The sequence below is a fragment of the Pelecanus crispus genome, chromosome 17, assembly GCF_030463565.1.
Source record: "Pelecanus crispus isolate bPelCri1 chromosome 17, bPelCri1.pri, whole genome shotgun sequence".
NCBI lineage: Eukaryota > Metazoa > Chordata > Aves > Pelecaniformes > Pelecanidae > Pelecanus > Pelecanus crispus.
In genome coordinates, this window is record NC_134659.1 from 4,284,611 (window position 1) to 4,299,404 (window position 14,794).

The 14,794-nt window shown below is 56.8% G+C and overlaps 1 protein-coding gene across 3 annotated transcripts; it reads left to right on the forward strand.

Moving 5' to 3' along the window:
* The first annotated feature begins 6,340 nt into the window (after window positions 1-6,340).
* On the forward strand, window positions 6,341-12,938 carry RPS10 (ribosomal protein S10). 3 transcript variants are annotated; one of them, XM_075722330.1, is made up of 6 exons: window positions 6,341-6,380; window positions 7,393-7,542; window positions 8,022-8,193; window positions 11,759-11,836; window positions 12,226-12,281; window positions 12,850-12,938. In XM_075722330.1, exons 2-6 carry the CDS (start codon window positions 7,393-7,395, stop codon window positions 12,889-12,891), a joined length of 498 nt encoding a protein of 165 aa, XP_075578445.1. In that variant the 5' UTR covers window positions 6,341-6,380; the 3' UTR covers window positions 12,892-12,938. The 3 variants fall into 3 exon arrangements, with proteins under 3 accessions (XP_075578445.1, XP_075578446.1, XP_075578447.1); XM_075722331.1 differs by lacking the exon at window positions 6,341-6,380 and adding an exon at window positions 6,428-6,461; XM_075722332.1 differs by lacking the exon at window positions 6,341-6,380 and adding an exon at window positions 6,889-6,930.
* The last annotated feature ends 1,856 nt before the right edge of the window (window positions 12,939-14,794 follow it).

Sequence of the window (14,794 nt, forward strand, 5' to 3'; positions counted from 1 at the left end):
GCTTTGCGGCAGATGTGGTCCATGCAGGTAGGACTGACCCATGCCTCCTTCCCCGGCAGCTTGGGCTGCTCAGTGCTGGTAGCAGGCAGGAGCCCTGCCTCCACAGCACAAGGCTCCCGCAATGAGTGTCAGCCGGTTCCTTCACCAAAACCTCAGCCATGACAAACTTTTCCCTGGCTCTCGCCATCCCACCGCTTACTATTTCCCACGGTAAGTCATTTCCTCTCCTTTAAAATGAGTTTCCTTGTGGCAAGCAGCAGCCAGTATTGGCAGGAAATAAGCCTTGATTTATTGGGCCACTTGCCGCTCTGAAATTACGGCTCTTCGAGCGCCACGGCGAACTGAGAAGCAGAGCAAATTCACCCACACCGTGCCCTCGCGCTGCCAGCAGCCTGCCTGCGCAGTGAGCCGGTGCGGGCAGGAGAGGAGAGAACTGCCACCAGCTATCAGCCGCTCTGCCCATCACCCGGCCCCGAATGCCAGCCTTTGCACGAATAAGGGGGGGATTTTCAGGCTCCCGTCTGCCTCCCTAGCAAGGAAAGGAAAATGCATTTCCTAAATCACGGCAGAGCCCCCATTTGGGCCAGCTGGCGCTGGGAGCAATGGGAGAGCTCCCAGCCCATGGGAAGGCTGCTTGGGGATGGGTGTAGAGAGGGGTCCCGGCATCCCGCTCATCCCGAGCCCATCCCTGGCCTCCCGCTGCCCCTTCCCACTCGATGCCGAGGGCAGAGAGGAGCGTGAGCTGGGGCTTGCGGGGCAGGATGGGGCCGGTGCCCCATGCCCAGGCTGTGCCCCCGCCGCGGATGTGCTGCCGGTCCCAGGAGCCCTCTCGGGCTTGCTGGGAGAATGCAAGCGCAGGGCTGGTTTGCATCTCTAATTAGCGGCGGAGGATAATTGGCCGCTCTGCAGCAGTTACGCAGAAAGGCAGCCATTGTGGAGGGCCTCGGTGCGGGGCAGGTGCTGCCAGAGACCCAGCTCCCACCAAAACAATCCCCTCCTTGTCTGCTCATAGCTGGCCCTGGGGGCATCCTGCGAGCCCTTCCGGGGAAGGGGCCGGGGATGGGGCATAAAGGCTCCATTTTTCCCGAGAAACTGCATGCAGCTCGGTGCAGGCAGCTGCCTGGGAGGAGCCCGTACATATTGCCCCTGGCCACAGCGACGGCGGTGCTGGGGCCTCGCTGCCTCCTTGCCCCCGTGCTGTGCCATGCCGAGGGCAGCCGGATGCCAGCTCGGCCCCTCTGGGAAGCTGCCGGCTGGATGCAGTCTCTCCTCCTCCAAGACTCATCTGCAGAAGCGCGGCAGGGTCCTGTGTTTGCCTTCAAGGTGTGGCACAAACGCCAGCCGGGCTGACCGCCCTGCGGGGACAAAGTCTGTCCCTGGGCAGAGCTGCTCGCCGAGGGCTCCTCCTCCTGCCGAGCTGTGCCAGAGGAGCCCAGCTCCATCCCAGCTCCATCCCAGCTCCATCCCGGCACCGGCAGCATCGACTCCCAGCACGGCCAGGGAAACCAACAGGCCTGGGGACACAGGATTTCCAGCAAGAGGGATCCCACATAGAGCCAAACGCAGCTTTGGCTCGCCGCAGGATGTGGCCCTGGTGCAGACGCACTTTGCCGGTGCTGGTGTTCCCTTTCCTTTCTCACCCTGCCCCTCTGCACATCACTAATCGGTGCCTGCCAGCCGCCCGGGCTTGCCTTCCTCAATCCTTTTACAGTTAAATCCAGCTCCCGTCCCGCTGCAGCCCCTTTGGCAGCCACGCACCCTGGGGAGAGGTGGGAGAGGAGGGGGCCAGTGCCGGCCGGGGGGGTCATGGATTGGCAGACCCCAGGGCAGGGTCAGCACCATCGGCAGCAGCTGAGCCGGTGGCTGAGGAATTCCCCATTTTTTTCTGGACTCCTGCAAAGGGAACACAAAATCCCAGGAGCTGGGAAGGGCCCTCAGGGCTTCAGTCGGGGTTTTGGGGTCCAGCGTGATGGGAGCTGCAGTTTGGCACCGAGTCCTCGTTTGGAGCTGGCGGTGCAGTCCCCCGGCCGGCCCAGCTGGGCTGCGGCGATGGCCTTGCCCCGAATATTTGGCTTAGGGATGGGGTTTGCCCGGGGAAGGTGGCATGGGGGCCGAGGGAAGCGGGAGCAGCCTGAGAGGCTGCCGGGACAGCTCTAATCCGTTTAGCAAAGCGCTTGCTTTGCCATTTCCAAGGTAGGCGCAAGAGCGGCAAAGAGGAGATGCAGGCAGAGGCAGGCAGCGCGGCAGGACGAGGCAGGCGAGGGCAGCTCTCCTGCTCCACGGGACGAGCCGGGAGATGCATTTCTCCCGGGGGTTGCTGCAATTGTTGCAGCATCCTGGGGGCTGCCCTGCAGGGGGTGGGGTTCCTTCCCCCGGCTCCATCCCTGCTCTCCCACAGAGGAAGAAACAAGGCGCTAAAATGGTAGCAAAGCCCCAGGATGGCACCAGGCAGCTCCAGGCACCTCGGGATGTGCCTCATCCCTCAGCCCTTCCTGCCCTGGGGCTGCACCAGCCTCCAGCTCTGCCCGGGGAACCCCAAATGGGGTGGGTATGAGCCTCCCCAGCCCCGTGCACCCCGCAGGGACCCCGCTGCTGCCTCTGGCTTCCCGGGGCAGGCAGTGGTCCCTCCAACCACCCTGCTCACGCTAGCGCAGCCCCAAAATTGCAGCTCTATTGCCCCATGTGCCTCCAGAGCTCACACCCTGGGGGCAAATGCGGGCTGGGGGTGGGTGAGCATCGGCCCCTGCCTGCAGCTGGGAAGGCAGAGCCCCCCGGCAGCGCCCAGGCTCAGCCTAAGCCGCCTTGCAGAGCCTCAGCTCCCCGGCAGCTGCTCGGGCGTCGCGGTGCCCGGCCGTGCCCCTGCGGCTGATGGGATTAGGGAGCTCCGGGGGGGCTCTGCCACGAGCTCGGTCCCAGAGCACCCAGGAGCTGGGCAGGGGCTGCTGGCACGGGCTGAACCCCTTCGACCACAGGGCTTGGAGCCGGAGCCTGTGTTTCTCACCGGGTAAGATGCCAAATGCATCCCAGGGAGGGGTGGGGGGAAGATGAGCACGGTTGCTGCCAGCCCCCCTGGCTGCAGGCTGTCCTGGCAGGGGTCCCATGCATCCACAGGGGCTGGAGGGACCCTGCGCCCAGAGCTGGGAGCAGCTGATGCACCAGCGGTGCCAGCCCCAGCCTGGCAGGGCCAGCGTGGCCCTGGGGCATCCCTGGCCCTGCTGCCAGTGTGTGGGGCCAGCAGCCCTCTCCCCAAGGCCCCCCGAAGCTCCCCTGGGTGCAGCGGGTACCTGGGTGGGCTATGGCGGCGATGGGCACAGTGCGCAGAGCGGGGCCGTGCGAGGGCTGGCGCGTGCTACATCCCACCAGCCCCATGGTGCTGTGTCTCGTGAGACCCCAAAAGCTCTGCCCCCTGCCAGACCCCTGCCCCTCGCTGCTGCTTCACACCAGACCCCAGCTCCCCCGGGAGGTGCAGGCAGGGACCCGCGGGACCCACACTGCCTTCCCGTCCTGCCAGAGATGCCGCGAGGCCAGGAAAAATGGGTGAACCCGAAATTTGGGGGGGGGCGGAACCCGAGGCAGATGGCAAGCCCTACTCGGCACAATCCGGCAGAAGTTGGAAATTGCTTAAAATGGGTCAGGGAGCTGCTCTGCCGAAGCGGGTTTCATTTCCCAGCAAGCAACCACCGGCACGGGGTGGGGACCCGTTTCAAACCCACTACCAGCCGGGGACGGCTGGAGGGGACTCGGGGTGACAGCGCTGTCACGGCGCACGGAGCCCCGGCATCCCATCCGCCACCCGAGGACACGGCCGCTGTCACCCGCCATATGCCGGCACCCCTCGCGGCAGCAAGCCCTGGCCAACCCACCGACACCAACCTCCCACCTCGCCGGGAGCCGGCTCAGCCCCAGATCTGCCGGGGGGCCGCATGGCGGTACCTTTGGGACGTGGGGACGCTGGCTGCCTCTCGCCGGGGCTGGCTCCGCACATTGGCAGGAAGGTCACGGCAGATGGGGAGGAGGGGGGTAAAGATCAGCACGGAGATTAGGGAAGCATTTTTAGCCAACCAATCGCCTTCCCGGCGTAACGATTCCTTGGCTCTGCACAAGGTGAAAACACGACTGCGGAGACGGATGGGAATAAGCCGGGAGCCCCGCGAGGCCCGGCCGGTGGCGGTGGTGGGGGGTCCCCAGCCTCCCCCTGCTCCTCCGTGGGCTTTCGTCCCCTCCCGCTCTTCCCTTCCCTTCCCCTGCAAGCGTTTGCTCGCAGCCTGCCGTCCCCTCGCCTCGCCGAATCCAGACGGGGATCTGGGGGTGCCCTACGGCAAAGCCCCCCCGCGTGCGGGGTGCTTGCGGGGGGCAGCGGGGGCGTCTCCCGCTCCTGCGGCTCCCGGGGGGTTCAAACCTCCAAAAAGGGCAGGAGCAGCCCTGCTCTGCGCGGGGACATTGCACGGGGTGGCCCTAAGGGGACACGGCTCCGGTCACCCCATTGCGCCCTGCCCAGGGCCACCACGTGTGTCCCCCCCCCGGACCAAGAGCGTGGCTGGGGGTGCTGCAGGTGGCCCCCATCTCCTGGCCGGGCATTTTGGGGCACAAAGGGGACTTTGTGTGCTTCTGGCGAGTCCTGAGCCCTTTGCTCCCGGCGGGGAGCAGCCCGGGGTGGGACCTGCGGCTCCCCTGGGACCCCAGCCAGGGTCCAAAGCCCGGCTCCAAAGAGCACTGCTGGCGGGACGGGCCGCGGCGACGGCTGGCATGCCGCGGCGACGGCCGGGATGCCGCAGCGATGGCCAGGATGCCACGGCAGAGCATGGGCCACCGGTGGCCCTGGGCTCCCTGCCACGTTCCTGTGCTCAAAGCAGGGGAGCGAGACCCGCCCCCCCCCGCCCCGAAATGGCTGCCAGTGCCCAGTGCGGAGCAGCTGCCCCAGGGGGAAGGAAGCCATGCCTGGGGGAGCGGGGGGGGGTCTGTGCCCCGGTGCCCCCCGGGATGAGGTCACAAAATGTCCCACAAAAATCACCTGGGCCGTGTGGGGACGGCACTCGTGGCCCAGCACGGACACAGGCCCGGGCACGCCGCCCGCCCGCAGAGCCGCTTCCCCTCCAAAATGGGGGGGTGATGTCGGGGTCGGCGGTGGCGTTGGTCCCCAGGGCCACGCTGGGTTGGGGATGGGGCTGTGACACGAGTGGGGACATCGAGGGGGGGTGTCCGCGGTGGGGACATGGAGACACTGACATGAGTGGGGTCGTGGAGGGGGTGACATGAGTGGGGTCGTGGAGGGGTATGTCTGCAGTGGGGACGTGGAGGGGGTGACACGAGTGGGGACGTGGAGCAGGTGTCACAAGCGGGGACATGGATAGGATGTCATGAGTGGGGCTATGGAGAGGGTGTCATGAGTGGGGACATGGGCAGGATGTCACGAGTGGGGACGTGGAGGGGGATGGCTGTGGTGGGGACATGGACGGGATGTCACAAGTGGGGACATGGAGGAGGTGTCACAAGCAGGGACATGGATGGGACGTCATGAGTGGGGACGTGGAGGGGGATGGCTGTGGTGGGGACATGGACGGGATGTCACAAGTGGGGGCATGGAGGGGATGTCACGAGTGGGGACGTGGAGGGGATTTCATGAGTGGGGATGTGGAGGGGGTGTCACGAGTGGGGACGTGGGGGGGTGACACGAGTGGGGACATGGAGGAGGTGTCACAAGCAGGGACATGGATGGGACGTCATGAGTGGGGACGTGGAGGGGGATGGCTGTGGTGGGGACATGGACGGGATGTCACAAGTGGGGGCATGGAGGGGATGTCACGAGTGGGGACGTGGAGGGGATTTCATGAGTGGGGATGTGGAGGGGGTGTCACGAGTGGGGACGTGGGGGGGTGACACGAGTGGGGACATGGAGGAGGTGTCACAAGCAGGGACATGGATGGGATGTCATGAGTGGGGACGTGGAGGGGGAAGTCTGTGGTGGGGACACGGAGGAGGTAACGTGAGTGGGGACGTGGAGGGGGTGTCATGAGCGGGGACATGGGCAGGATGTCACGAGTGGGGACGTGGAGGAGGTGACACAAGTGGGGACGTGGGGGGATGTCTGTGGTGGGGACATGGGCAGGATGTCACGAGTGGGGACGTGGAGGGGGTGTCATGAGCGGGGACGTGGAGGGGCGGCAGCGCCCCTCCCGCCGCACAGGGGCTCTCGGGGCCGGGGTCGCTGCTGCCCCCGCGGAGCGGGTTCCCGGGAGAAACCGGCTGCAGCGGTGCCGGTTCCCGTCAGGCAGCGCCGCGGGCACCCCGCGCCCCGGCCGGGGGGGCCTTCGGGAGGCCGGAAGCGGCCGCGCGGCGCAGGCGCACTCCTTTCCGGTCTCGGGCCCGCCGCCGCAGCCACGGTGAGGCCGCGCTCCGGGCCCGTATCGGCCTCGCATCGGCGCCATCCCGGGCCGGCGGCGTGGGGCCGCTGTTTGGCAGCGGTGGGGAGCCTCGGCCCGGCCCCCCGCGGCGGGGATTTCCGGGATGGGGGGGATCTGGGCCCGAGTTTACGGGGCGGGGGGCACTAGGCCGCGGGGAGGTCCCGTTACCGGGAGGGGGGACCAGGCTTCGGGCTGGAGGGCTCTGGGCTGGGGTGGCGGCTCCAGGCTCCCCGCAGGGCAGCAGAGACGAAGCGCGGCGGGAGACCCGTTGAGTTCCCCGCGGTGGCACCGGGGCCTTCCCCGCCGAGCGGCTCCCGCGGTGGGGGCCCTGGCCCTGCCGCGGGCTCTGCCCTGCTCGGCGCCGGCACCGGGCTGCGGCTGGCGAGGGGGCCCTGCCGCTCAGCGGCTCCGCGGCCTGAGCCCCGGCAGCTCCGCGGTTCCCCGCTGCTGGGGCCGGAGCGTCCCGGGCCCGGTGTGTCAGGAAGCATCGGCGGCAGTCGGGTGACCCCTCGCCGGGGTGCGGCGGGAGGTGCGCTGCCTGGCTCCGCGGGTGCTGTGCCCCCCAGTTCCGAGCTAAGTGTGAAATAACGGCGGCAGCGCCGGTGTCCTCGGGGCTCCGGCACCGGTGGTAGAGCCAAAACGCACTGTACCCCGAGCTGCCTCTGCCCCACCTGCGCCAGCCCTCACCTCTTGTTCTGACTGACATTAAATAGTTTACGGTCTTTAATACGGGGATGGGATTGAATGTTAAGGATCAAAAGTTTGGACTGCTCAGTTTTCCTTCACAGGAAAACAACGGGAAGGGATGCCCGGCAGCTTGGATGCTGAAAAGTAGTTCAGAAAGTTCTTAGAGGAGGCAGTAATCTGGGGCTGCTATTGAATTGTTAGGCTTTTCATACAAACTAGCACTGTAGTTATTTTATAATTTGCGGTAGGCTCCCGAATGTGTTTATTTTAAATCCGCAGTATTTACTGCTTATCTCTTGTTTAGATGTTGATGCCCAAGAAGAACCGAATTGCCATCTACGAACTCCTTTTTAAGGAGGGAGTGATGGTGGCCAAGAAAGATGTCCACATGCCGAAGCACCCTGAGCTCGTCGACAAGAACGTGCCCAACCTCCACGTCATGAAAGCCATGCAGGTACAGAGGCGAGGGCCGGGCTGCCAGCTGGGATCTGGGCACGTGAGACTGTTGCGTACCTGTGAATAAACACTGTCAGCTATTATCGAATAAACGTTGTCAGACGTTGCCTTGCATTTGCCGTTTCTTTCCTATTATATTTATTTTCCCATTTTCCTGATTTTTGCAATTTCCTCTTTGATTTATTGTTCCTCACAGACCGTAGAAGGTTATTCTTTTGTGGATCCACATCTCTAGCTCCGTTTTTTGAAGCTGTGGTACCTCTGTGCGTGGTAGCCTTTTATGTTCTCACAGAATGGGAATGATGCTGTAATTTTGTCCTGTGCATGTGAACTTCTATCTGTTTCTAAAATTTTAATTCCCCACGTACACCCCCCCCAAGCTCTTGTGTTCATAAAAACATCTGGTGAGGGTATTGATTGGAGGTGCTGAATGATAATAAGGATCATACATGAAGTAACTGAGAATTCTCGCTCTAGTCTCTGAAATCCCGTGGTTATGTGAAAGAGCAGTTTGCGTGGAGGCATTTCTACTGGTATCTGACCAACGAGGGCATCCAGTACCTGCGCGATTACCTTCACCTTCCCCCTGAGATCGTCCCCGCAACCTTGCGCCGGAGCCGCCCAGAGACTGGCAGACCGCGGCCCAAAGGTAAGCGGTGAATGAGAGGCGACTGCTGAGTCAGCAGGAGGAAGCAGGGAATGAGGCGAAGCGTGTTAGCGCAGGTGTGGTGGGTGGGCAGCTGAATGTCAGCTTCCAGAGCAGACGGGTGTGAGCTGCTGTGATTTTTGGATGTAGAAACATGAATAGATCAAGGAGGCATGTATAGGTTTGATTGCTTTTGTATTTGGCGCTAGTCTGATGGCCACTGGCCTACTGAAAAGTTGGAGAGGGCTAAAGAAAGCTGTGAGACTGACTGGGAGAAACGCTTTTGAGTGTGGGACTTGGCCTTCTCTGGTAACACAAGTGACCGGAATTACTGAGAGCGAGCGTGCTGAAGCTGCAGGCTGTGGATTGAGGTACCAGTTGCTGCCCGGACATGGCTGAGGTCTGAGGCAGGGGGTGTCTCTAGCTGCCAGGGCTTCTCAAAAACTGTTTGTGTCTTTTGGGAAGAGCCTGCAGCACTCACCGCCGTTCTCCCTCAGGAAAACGGTGCATGCACTGCCTGTTGCCCAGCAGGTACAGAGAACCTTGTCTCTGGCTGGGTTATCCTTAGAAGAACTACCTGGGAGGCTGTTGTACGTGAGTTGCGTGGCCTTGGCTAGGATTGCCGAGATGGGGGACAAACTTGAAGTCAGGTGTAGCACACGGGCACAGGATTCAAGGACTGAAAGCGAAAGTTAAGCCTGGGTGCTGGGTGTGCTTCGCACGGGGTATCTGCAGTCGTGGTACCTGCAGTCAAGTTCTGGCTTTATCACGTATATTTAATGAGCTGTTAGGCAAGTTGGATTCTTAAAGCTGTCTTCACTTTTTTAAAAGATTTACAACAAATACAGGTGGTATATTGGGCTTGTAGTTCTGATTTTTTTTTTTTCTTGGTGGGGTTTTTCATACCCCAGAGTGAAGGAGATGCTGGTCGCGCAAACAGGTGCGTTGCTGATGCTGACCTCTCAGATTGCCCGCAGCAATCAGACAGGTTTACAGGTGCCTCCATACATGTGTTGTAGACCCACCTGCTGATGGCTGAAATGTATTTCCAGAAGGTGTTCTTCTCCAGTTGCAAATAATAAAGGTTGGGTTGCAGACCTGCCTGTTTAGTCTGCACAAGGTAGAAGATACACTTTTTCCTTGTGGATGCTTGGTATTGGCCTATGAATGGCTTGTAAACCATTTTGGTATAATTTGTTGTGAGCAATGTCGTATAGTAGTGCAGTATAAATAAACTTGAGGTGAATGTGCTGAAGCCACTGTGCCCCTCAGTTCAGTTCTGAAAAGGTTACAGTGTTCCCAGCTAATAATTCAGAATAGGAAGGATGGTTACCTTGCTTGTGTGCCTTTCAAAATGCTCTGCAAAATCCCTTCTGCTTGGTTTTCCTGGTTTCTTGTCCAGCAGCAGAGAGGAAACGCCACAGTGCAGAACATGGATTGTAAAATTGCCCAGAAGATCTTTGGGGAGATAAAAACTTCTGGAAACTTAGAGAAAGGAGAGAGAAAATTACTGCAGCTGTGGCTGGTAGAACAGCATTGCCAGGTCTCTATGGGCAAGAAATGTTTCTTCTCCCTCAAGCTTACAGCATCAGCTGAGATGATCCATTTTTCCCATTATTTAACTTCAGCCCAAGCACAAGCTGGTGCACTTTAGCAGATTTCACCCTTAAAGTGAAGTTTTCCTTATATCACTTTTTTGTTGAGGTTTATATAGACTCAAGGCAGGAGATGGTGGGTCTGTCTGCCTTGTGTGGAGTTGTCTCTTGTGTTTACCAAGAATAATGTTGTAGGATGTCATCCTGCCCTTAAAGAGGGACTTGGGCTCTGAAAGGGGAGTCCTGCATGACAAAGCTCTGTCTGGTAGATGGTAGGAGTCCACTCTTCCCGCTTCCGAGCTACATCGTATCCGTCAGCAAGCACTGGACACTGCGCTGGGGACGGAGGCTGTGGGCATGGGCTGCTGAGGAGTTCACCTCCATCTCCTGCGGCTTGTTTTTTAGCCTAACAAACCTGTAGCATCATCTGCTTCAAAGGAAAGAATTGCATTGAAATTAGGAAGATGATGGTTTCTTTGATCTCTGAGTAGCTTTGGATGTTATCAAATCTATTCTTTAGATGCTGTGTTTATCCGATGAGCTAAAGAAACTGCATTTCTAACGGGAGGGTGGGGCTTACAGTTCCTGGCTAAAACTTGCTCAGGCTTTCTGCGGCGACGAAGCTTCACTTTGAAGCATCACAGCCCTCTTCAGTGCGGTGCCAGTGACCTCATTCCATCCACACCTTGGCAGGGTTAGCTGGTAGGGCTCCGCAAATTGTCTGTTTCTGTGCCGTTTCTCTGTGGGTTACCTGCCTTAGGCTGCAGCAGACTAGGGAGTCTCAGAGGTGGGTGTGGATGGTGGTGCAGGATCCGAGCTTACGGGTCTTGCTTGACCTCTTGGGGTTTTGGGGCCTTTTCTGGTACTTCCATGCAGCGCTACCAACTTTTTCAAGTAAGGCTTGGTACAAAATCTGGAACAGTTAGTGTAACGCAGGTTTTAGACTACTGTGTATTTGTTATTTGCTATTTGTGTCTTTGTTACAGATGTAATTGAACTGTTAGAAATTAAGGATGGACAGATCTGAAGTTTAAAAAAAAATAAAAAATCCATTGGCTAGGGTATGTGCTATAATGGTTTAACCTGACAGAAAGGAAGGACGCAGAAGCACTTGTAGGATAAGTTAATCTGTTTGTGCATCAGTGGGTAGTGTTTCTCTTTGCAATAGAAGCATCTATTATAAGAACTGGGTTTTGTATGGGAAAACTAGCGCCTGTAGTAAAAATCAAGCCTGTAGAAGTGCATGATTCGTGTTTCTTGTGGCACGCTTGAGACTGCTGGTACCCTGTGGTGCGCCAGGCAGGAACTGCCCTTAAATGTGTATTCCTGCCTGAGCGTGAAGACCTTGGCCTGGTGCTGTGGGAGCGTGTTGCGTCTTCCATGCTCAGGGCGAACCCTGTAAGAGTGGTGCAGAGGCTGGCAGTTCCACCACATCTGTTTCTTTCCTGCAAGTGTTCTGTCTGATAGTAATCTGATGTTACATAGATAATCTGCTCTTAGTTTTATTCATCTATTCCATTGTGGAGGATTTGTGATACTGATAGTGTGGCTGTATTTTAGGTTGGGATCAGAATGTCATGCAATTTGAAACTTAGCTGTGAACAAGCTTGTCGGACGTGACAGATTCCCCGTATTTCTGATTTTTTAATTATTATTATTAATTTTTGGCTCTTATTTGAAGGCCAGAAGACTGCTGAGATGATGCTGTAAATCTGTTTTTCCCATTATTTAACTTCAACCCAAGCACAAGCTGGTGCACTTTAGATTTCACCCTTAAAGTGAAGTTTTCCTTACTATATCGCTTTTTTGTTTAGGTTTCCATACACTGAGCTGCCTAAGGTGCAGCTCTGCTGGTAGATCTAATGCTTCACTGGAGGGCTTTTTTTCCACCTTGAGATGCAGGGTCACCCGTGGAATGAGTTGTTTGTCTCCTGGGTAAGCAATGTGTTTCATGTTGCTCTTCTCGCTTTCAGGTCTGGAAGGTGAACGCCCTGCACGTCTTACTCGGGGAGAGGCTGACAGGGATACGTACAGACGCAGTGCCGTTCCACGTGAGTGTCCGTCGTGTTGCTGTATGAATATCAGGCTGATCTTGCTCTTTGTGCAGGTTATCTCTTTGGGAGAATTGTCTTCGGTATTGGCCTCCTTTCAAGAAGAAAAGGGGAAAATGAGACTCTTGGCATAGCTTAGGCATTTACACAACAGAGTTCACCTGTATCTGCTTATGGATAGGATTCTTTTGAATTTTGTCAAGCTGGACTGTGGGATTTTCTCTGGGGTGGGTTCAGTAACTCTAACAGTCTCAATGATCGCTATTTTACTTTGCTGTATTTTGCCTCAGTTTTAGTCATCTTTGATTGCAAACCTTTGATTCCAAGCAGGAGCGCTGTACTTGGGGAGTGTATTCTTTGGTTAGTAACTCATTCGTCTCTCTCTTCAGCTGGCGCTGACAAGAAGGCTGAGGCTGGTGCTGGAGCAGCCACTGAATTCCAGTTTGTGAGTATTTGCATTCAAAATTTGCTTCCTTTATTGAGGCTTTGATTAGGAGAAACTGGATAGGTGATATCTGCGTGCTTTCCTGTGCGGTGCCTCTCAGGTATGCCAGCTGGGGTTAGGTATTTGGCGCTGATAGCGTAAGAGAGGCTGGCGACTGTTACCCTTTATGCCCAGCTCGTTTGCTGCATTCCTGTTGGGGAAGCTACGTGATGGCCTCGCTGCTGTGATGGAAAGCCAGTGACACGTTTGAGAAGCAAGCCAAGCTCTCTGGAGGAAATGCATGGTTTTATATGTCAGAAATGGAAGAGTTTCAGATGGGATCCACGGAGCTGGCTAGGATGGGGTGATTTTGTTCTTAGACTCACTCATCTGGTTAGCCTGTGCCAGGTAGCTAGTCTCAAACAGGTCAGAGTTACGCTGCGCTCGGAGCAGGGGATGCTTATCAAAGTCATGCAGAGTTGAGGAAAGACAGCTAGCGCTCTTACGATGGTGGTTCTTGCTGCTGTGTAACTGCCGCTGTCGCTTGCTTAATACGGTGACTTCTAATGCTCTTCCTTTTCTGTTGCAGAGAGGTGGATTTGGTCGTGGACGTGGTCAGCCTCCTCAGTAGAACTTCCTGCTCATGTTTTGTGTATAATAAAATAGGTGAAAATGCCACCTGGGTTCCATCACTGTGTCTTATTTAAGCACATAAATCTAGAGCTCACGTAGCAGAGAAGTGACTCAAATCTTTGGCACGTGTAACAACAGTAGTGGAATAACTTGTGATTAGAAAGCAGGTTATAGGAAGGAACTTCGTAGGTTTGGTGGTTACTGATGTAGGGTTTTGCTCGTGTGTAGAGGTGATTCTTACGGAGGAATGAGGAGCGTTGGCTCATGGCAACGCAGAAGCGCTGCAGGCAGTTTTTCTGCTCTGCCCAGGAAGACGCTCATTTCTAGTAATTCCCAGTAATGCAGTAAATCTGGGCTGAGAGACAAGTCTCTTCTGCAGACAGAAAATTCAGCAAGTTCAGCTGTCTTGGTCTGATCCTGTGAATCGGACACAACCAGTGCAGACAGGTGAGCATTTCCTTTATCCCAGTTCTGAAATCACTGGGTTAATTAACCGTGGCGTAAGAAGGATGGGGTGGTTGTGACAGCAGCTGGGAGCTGAGCAGAGCTGGGGCGGGGAGCAGCCCAGGGTGCCCTGCAGTGTGCAGCCTACCAGTAGATGTCACCCGCCGACTAATAATGGGATGGTGCTAATTGGAATGGGTTTCTGTAGCCTGGTAAATGGTATCTTGCTCAGGGCAGCCTTAATATCACAGAAGTGCTAGACATTAACTTGGGGAAAGGAGTTCATTCCAGTCCTAGTGTGGGGTGAGGGAAATGGTGGGCATGAGATTACTTCTTTTTTTTAAAAAAAATTATTTTATTTCTGAGGGAGTTGGAACTGTAGGGAGAGACTAGGTGTTTCAAATCTTTGGTTTAACTGATCCATCTGCCTCTGTTTGTAGGTTGTGATGTAGCTAACCCAGACTAACCTGCTGAGTCCCAGGTGACTTGATTTAGCCAAGATGCACTTTACAGCCTTGTTCTTAATGGGAATGTGCATTAAAGCAGCTCTTTTTTTCAACTTTGCTAGTGATATTCTTGAGCTTCTGGGTTGTCTGCATGTACTGGGGCTTTTTGTTCAAGTTTCTGCTTATTTTATCCTACAGTGTAGCAGGAATGTTTACACTTGCCGCTATGCATTTATAGTTGCGATTCTGTTTGGAAAGCAGTGTTGTGTTCAGCAAAATGTTTAGTTTCATGTGAAATAAGCAACTATTTAAAATCACTTGGAGTACTTAAGTGTGTGGGAATTGGTATGAAGAGCTAAATGATTTCTTCTGAAAGAACATTTGAGGGAAGATCCAAATGAGCAAATAAAAATTGCTTGTTTTGGGGTGAAGAACACCAGTCTAAATAGACTCTTCCACCAGGGCAGTGTTACCCCTACATTTTTAATCTCATCCTAGTCTCCTAACGCCCCCGTCCATCCAGCCTGGGACGGGAGCTCTGTGTGGCAGAGAACAGATCCCGTCCGCGTCCTCTCAAAGCTTTCTAGCGTTCGGCCGCCTGAGCTGATGGACGGGGGTCCGAGAGGCACGGCTGCTCTCCGTGTCTCCTTTCTGGATGGTGCCGCTGCTGGGTGCTCTCTAGTGGGACCCACACCCGCCAAAGGAGCCTTTTATTCTGCCGGTGGTCGGAGTCGGAAGATGTTAAAGGCTTTTTGGCTCACCCTCTGGTTTTGACTGTCCTGTTGTGGAGCTGGAGGCTGCTGAAGCCAAACCCATGCTGGGCAGATACCCCTCGGAGAAGCAAGCGCTCCACCTTTTGCTCCTGGGGGAGCGCAGAAATGGGGGGGCCGGTGAGCCTGTGCGGGGCTGTGCCGTGCGGTGGCACCCCTCGATCTGCGGCGGGCGAGCCAGCCCTGGGTGTGGGTGCCTGCAGCGGGGTGATGCTGATGTTAGCCGCTCCTGGGGTGCAAT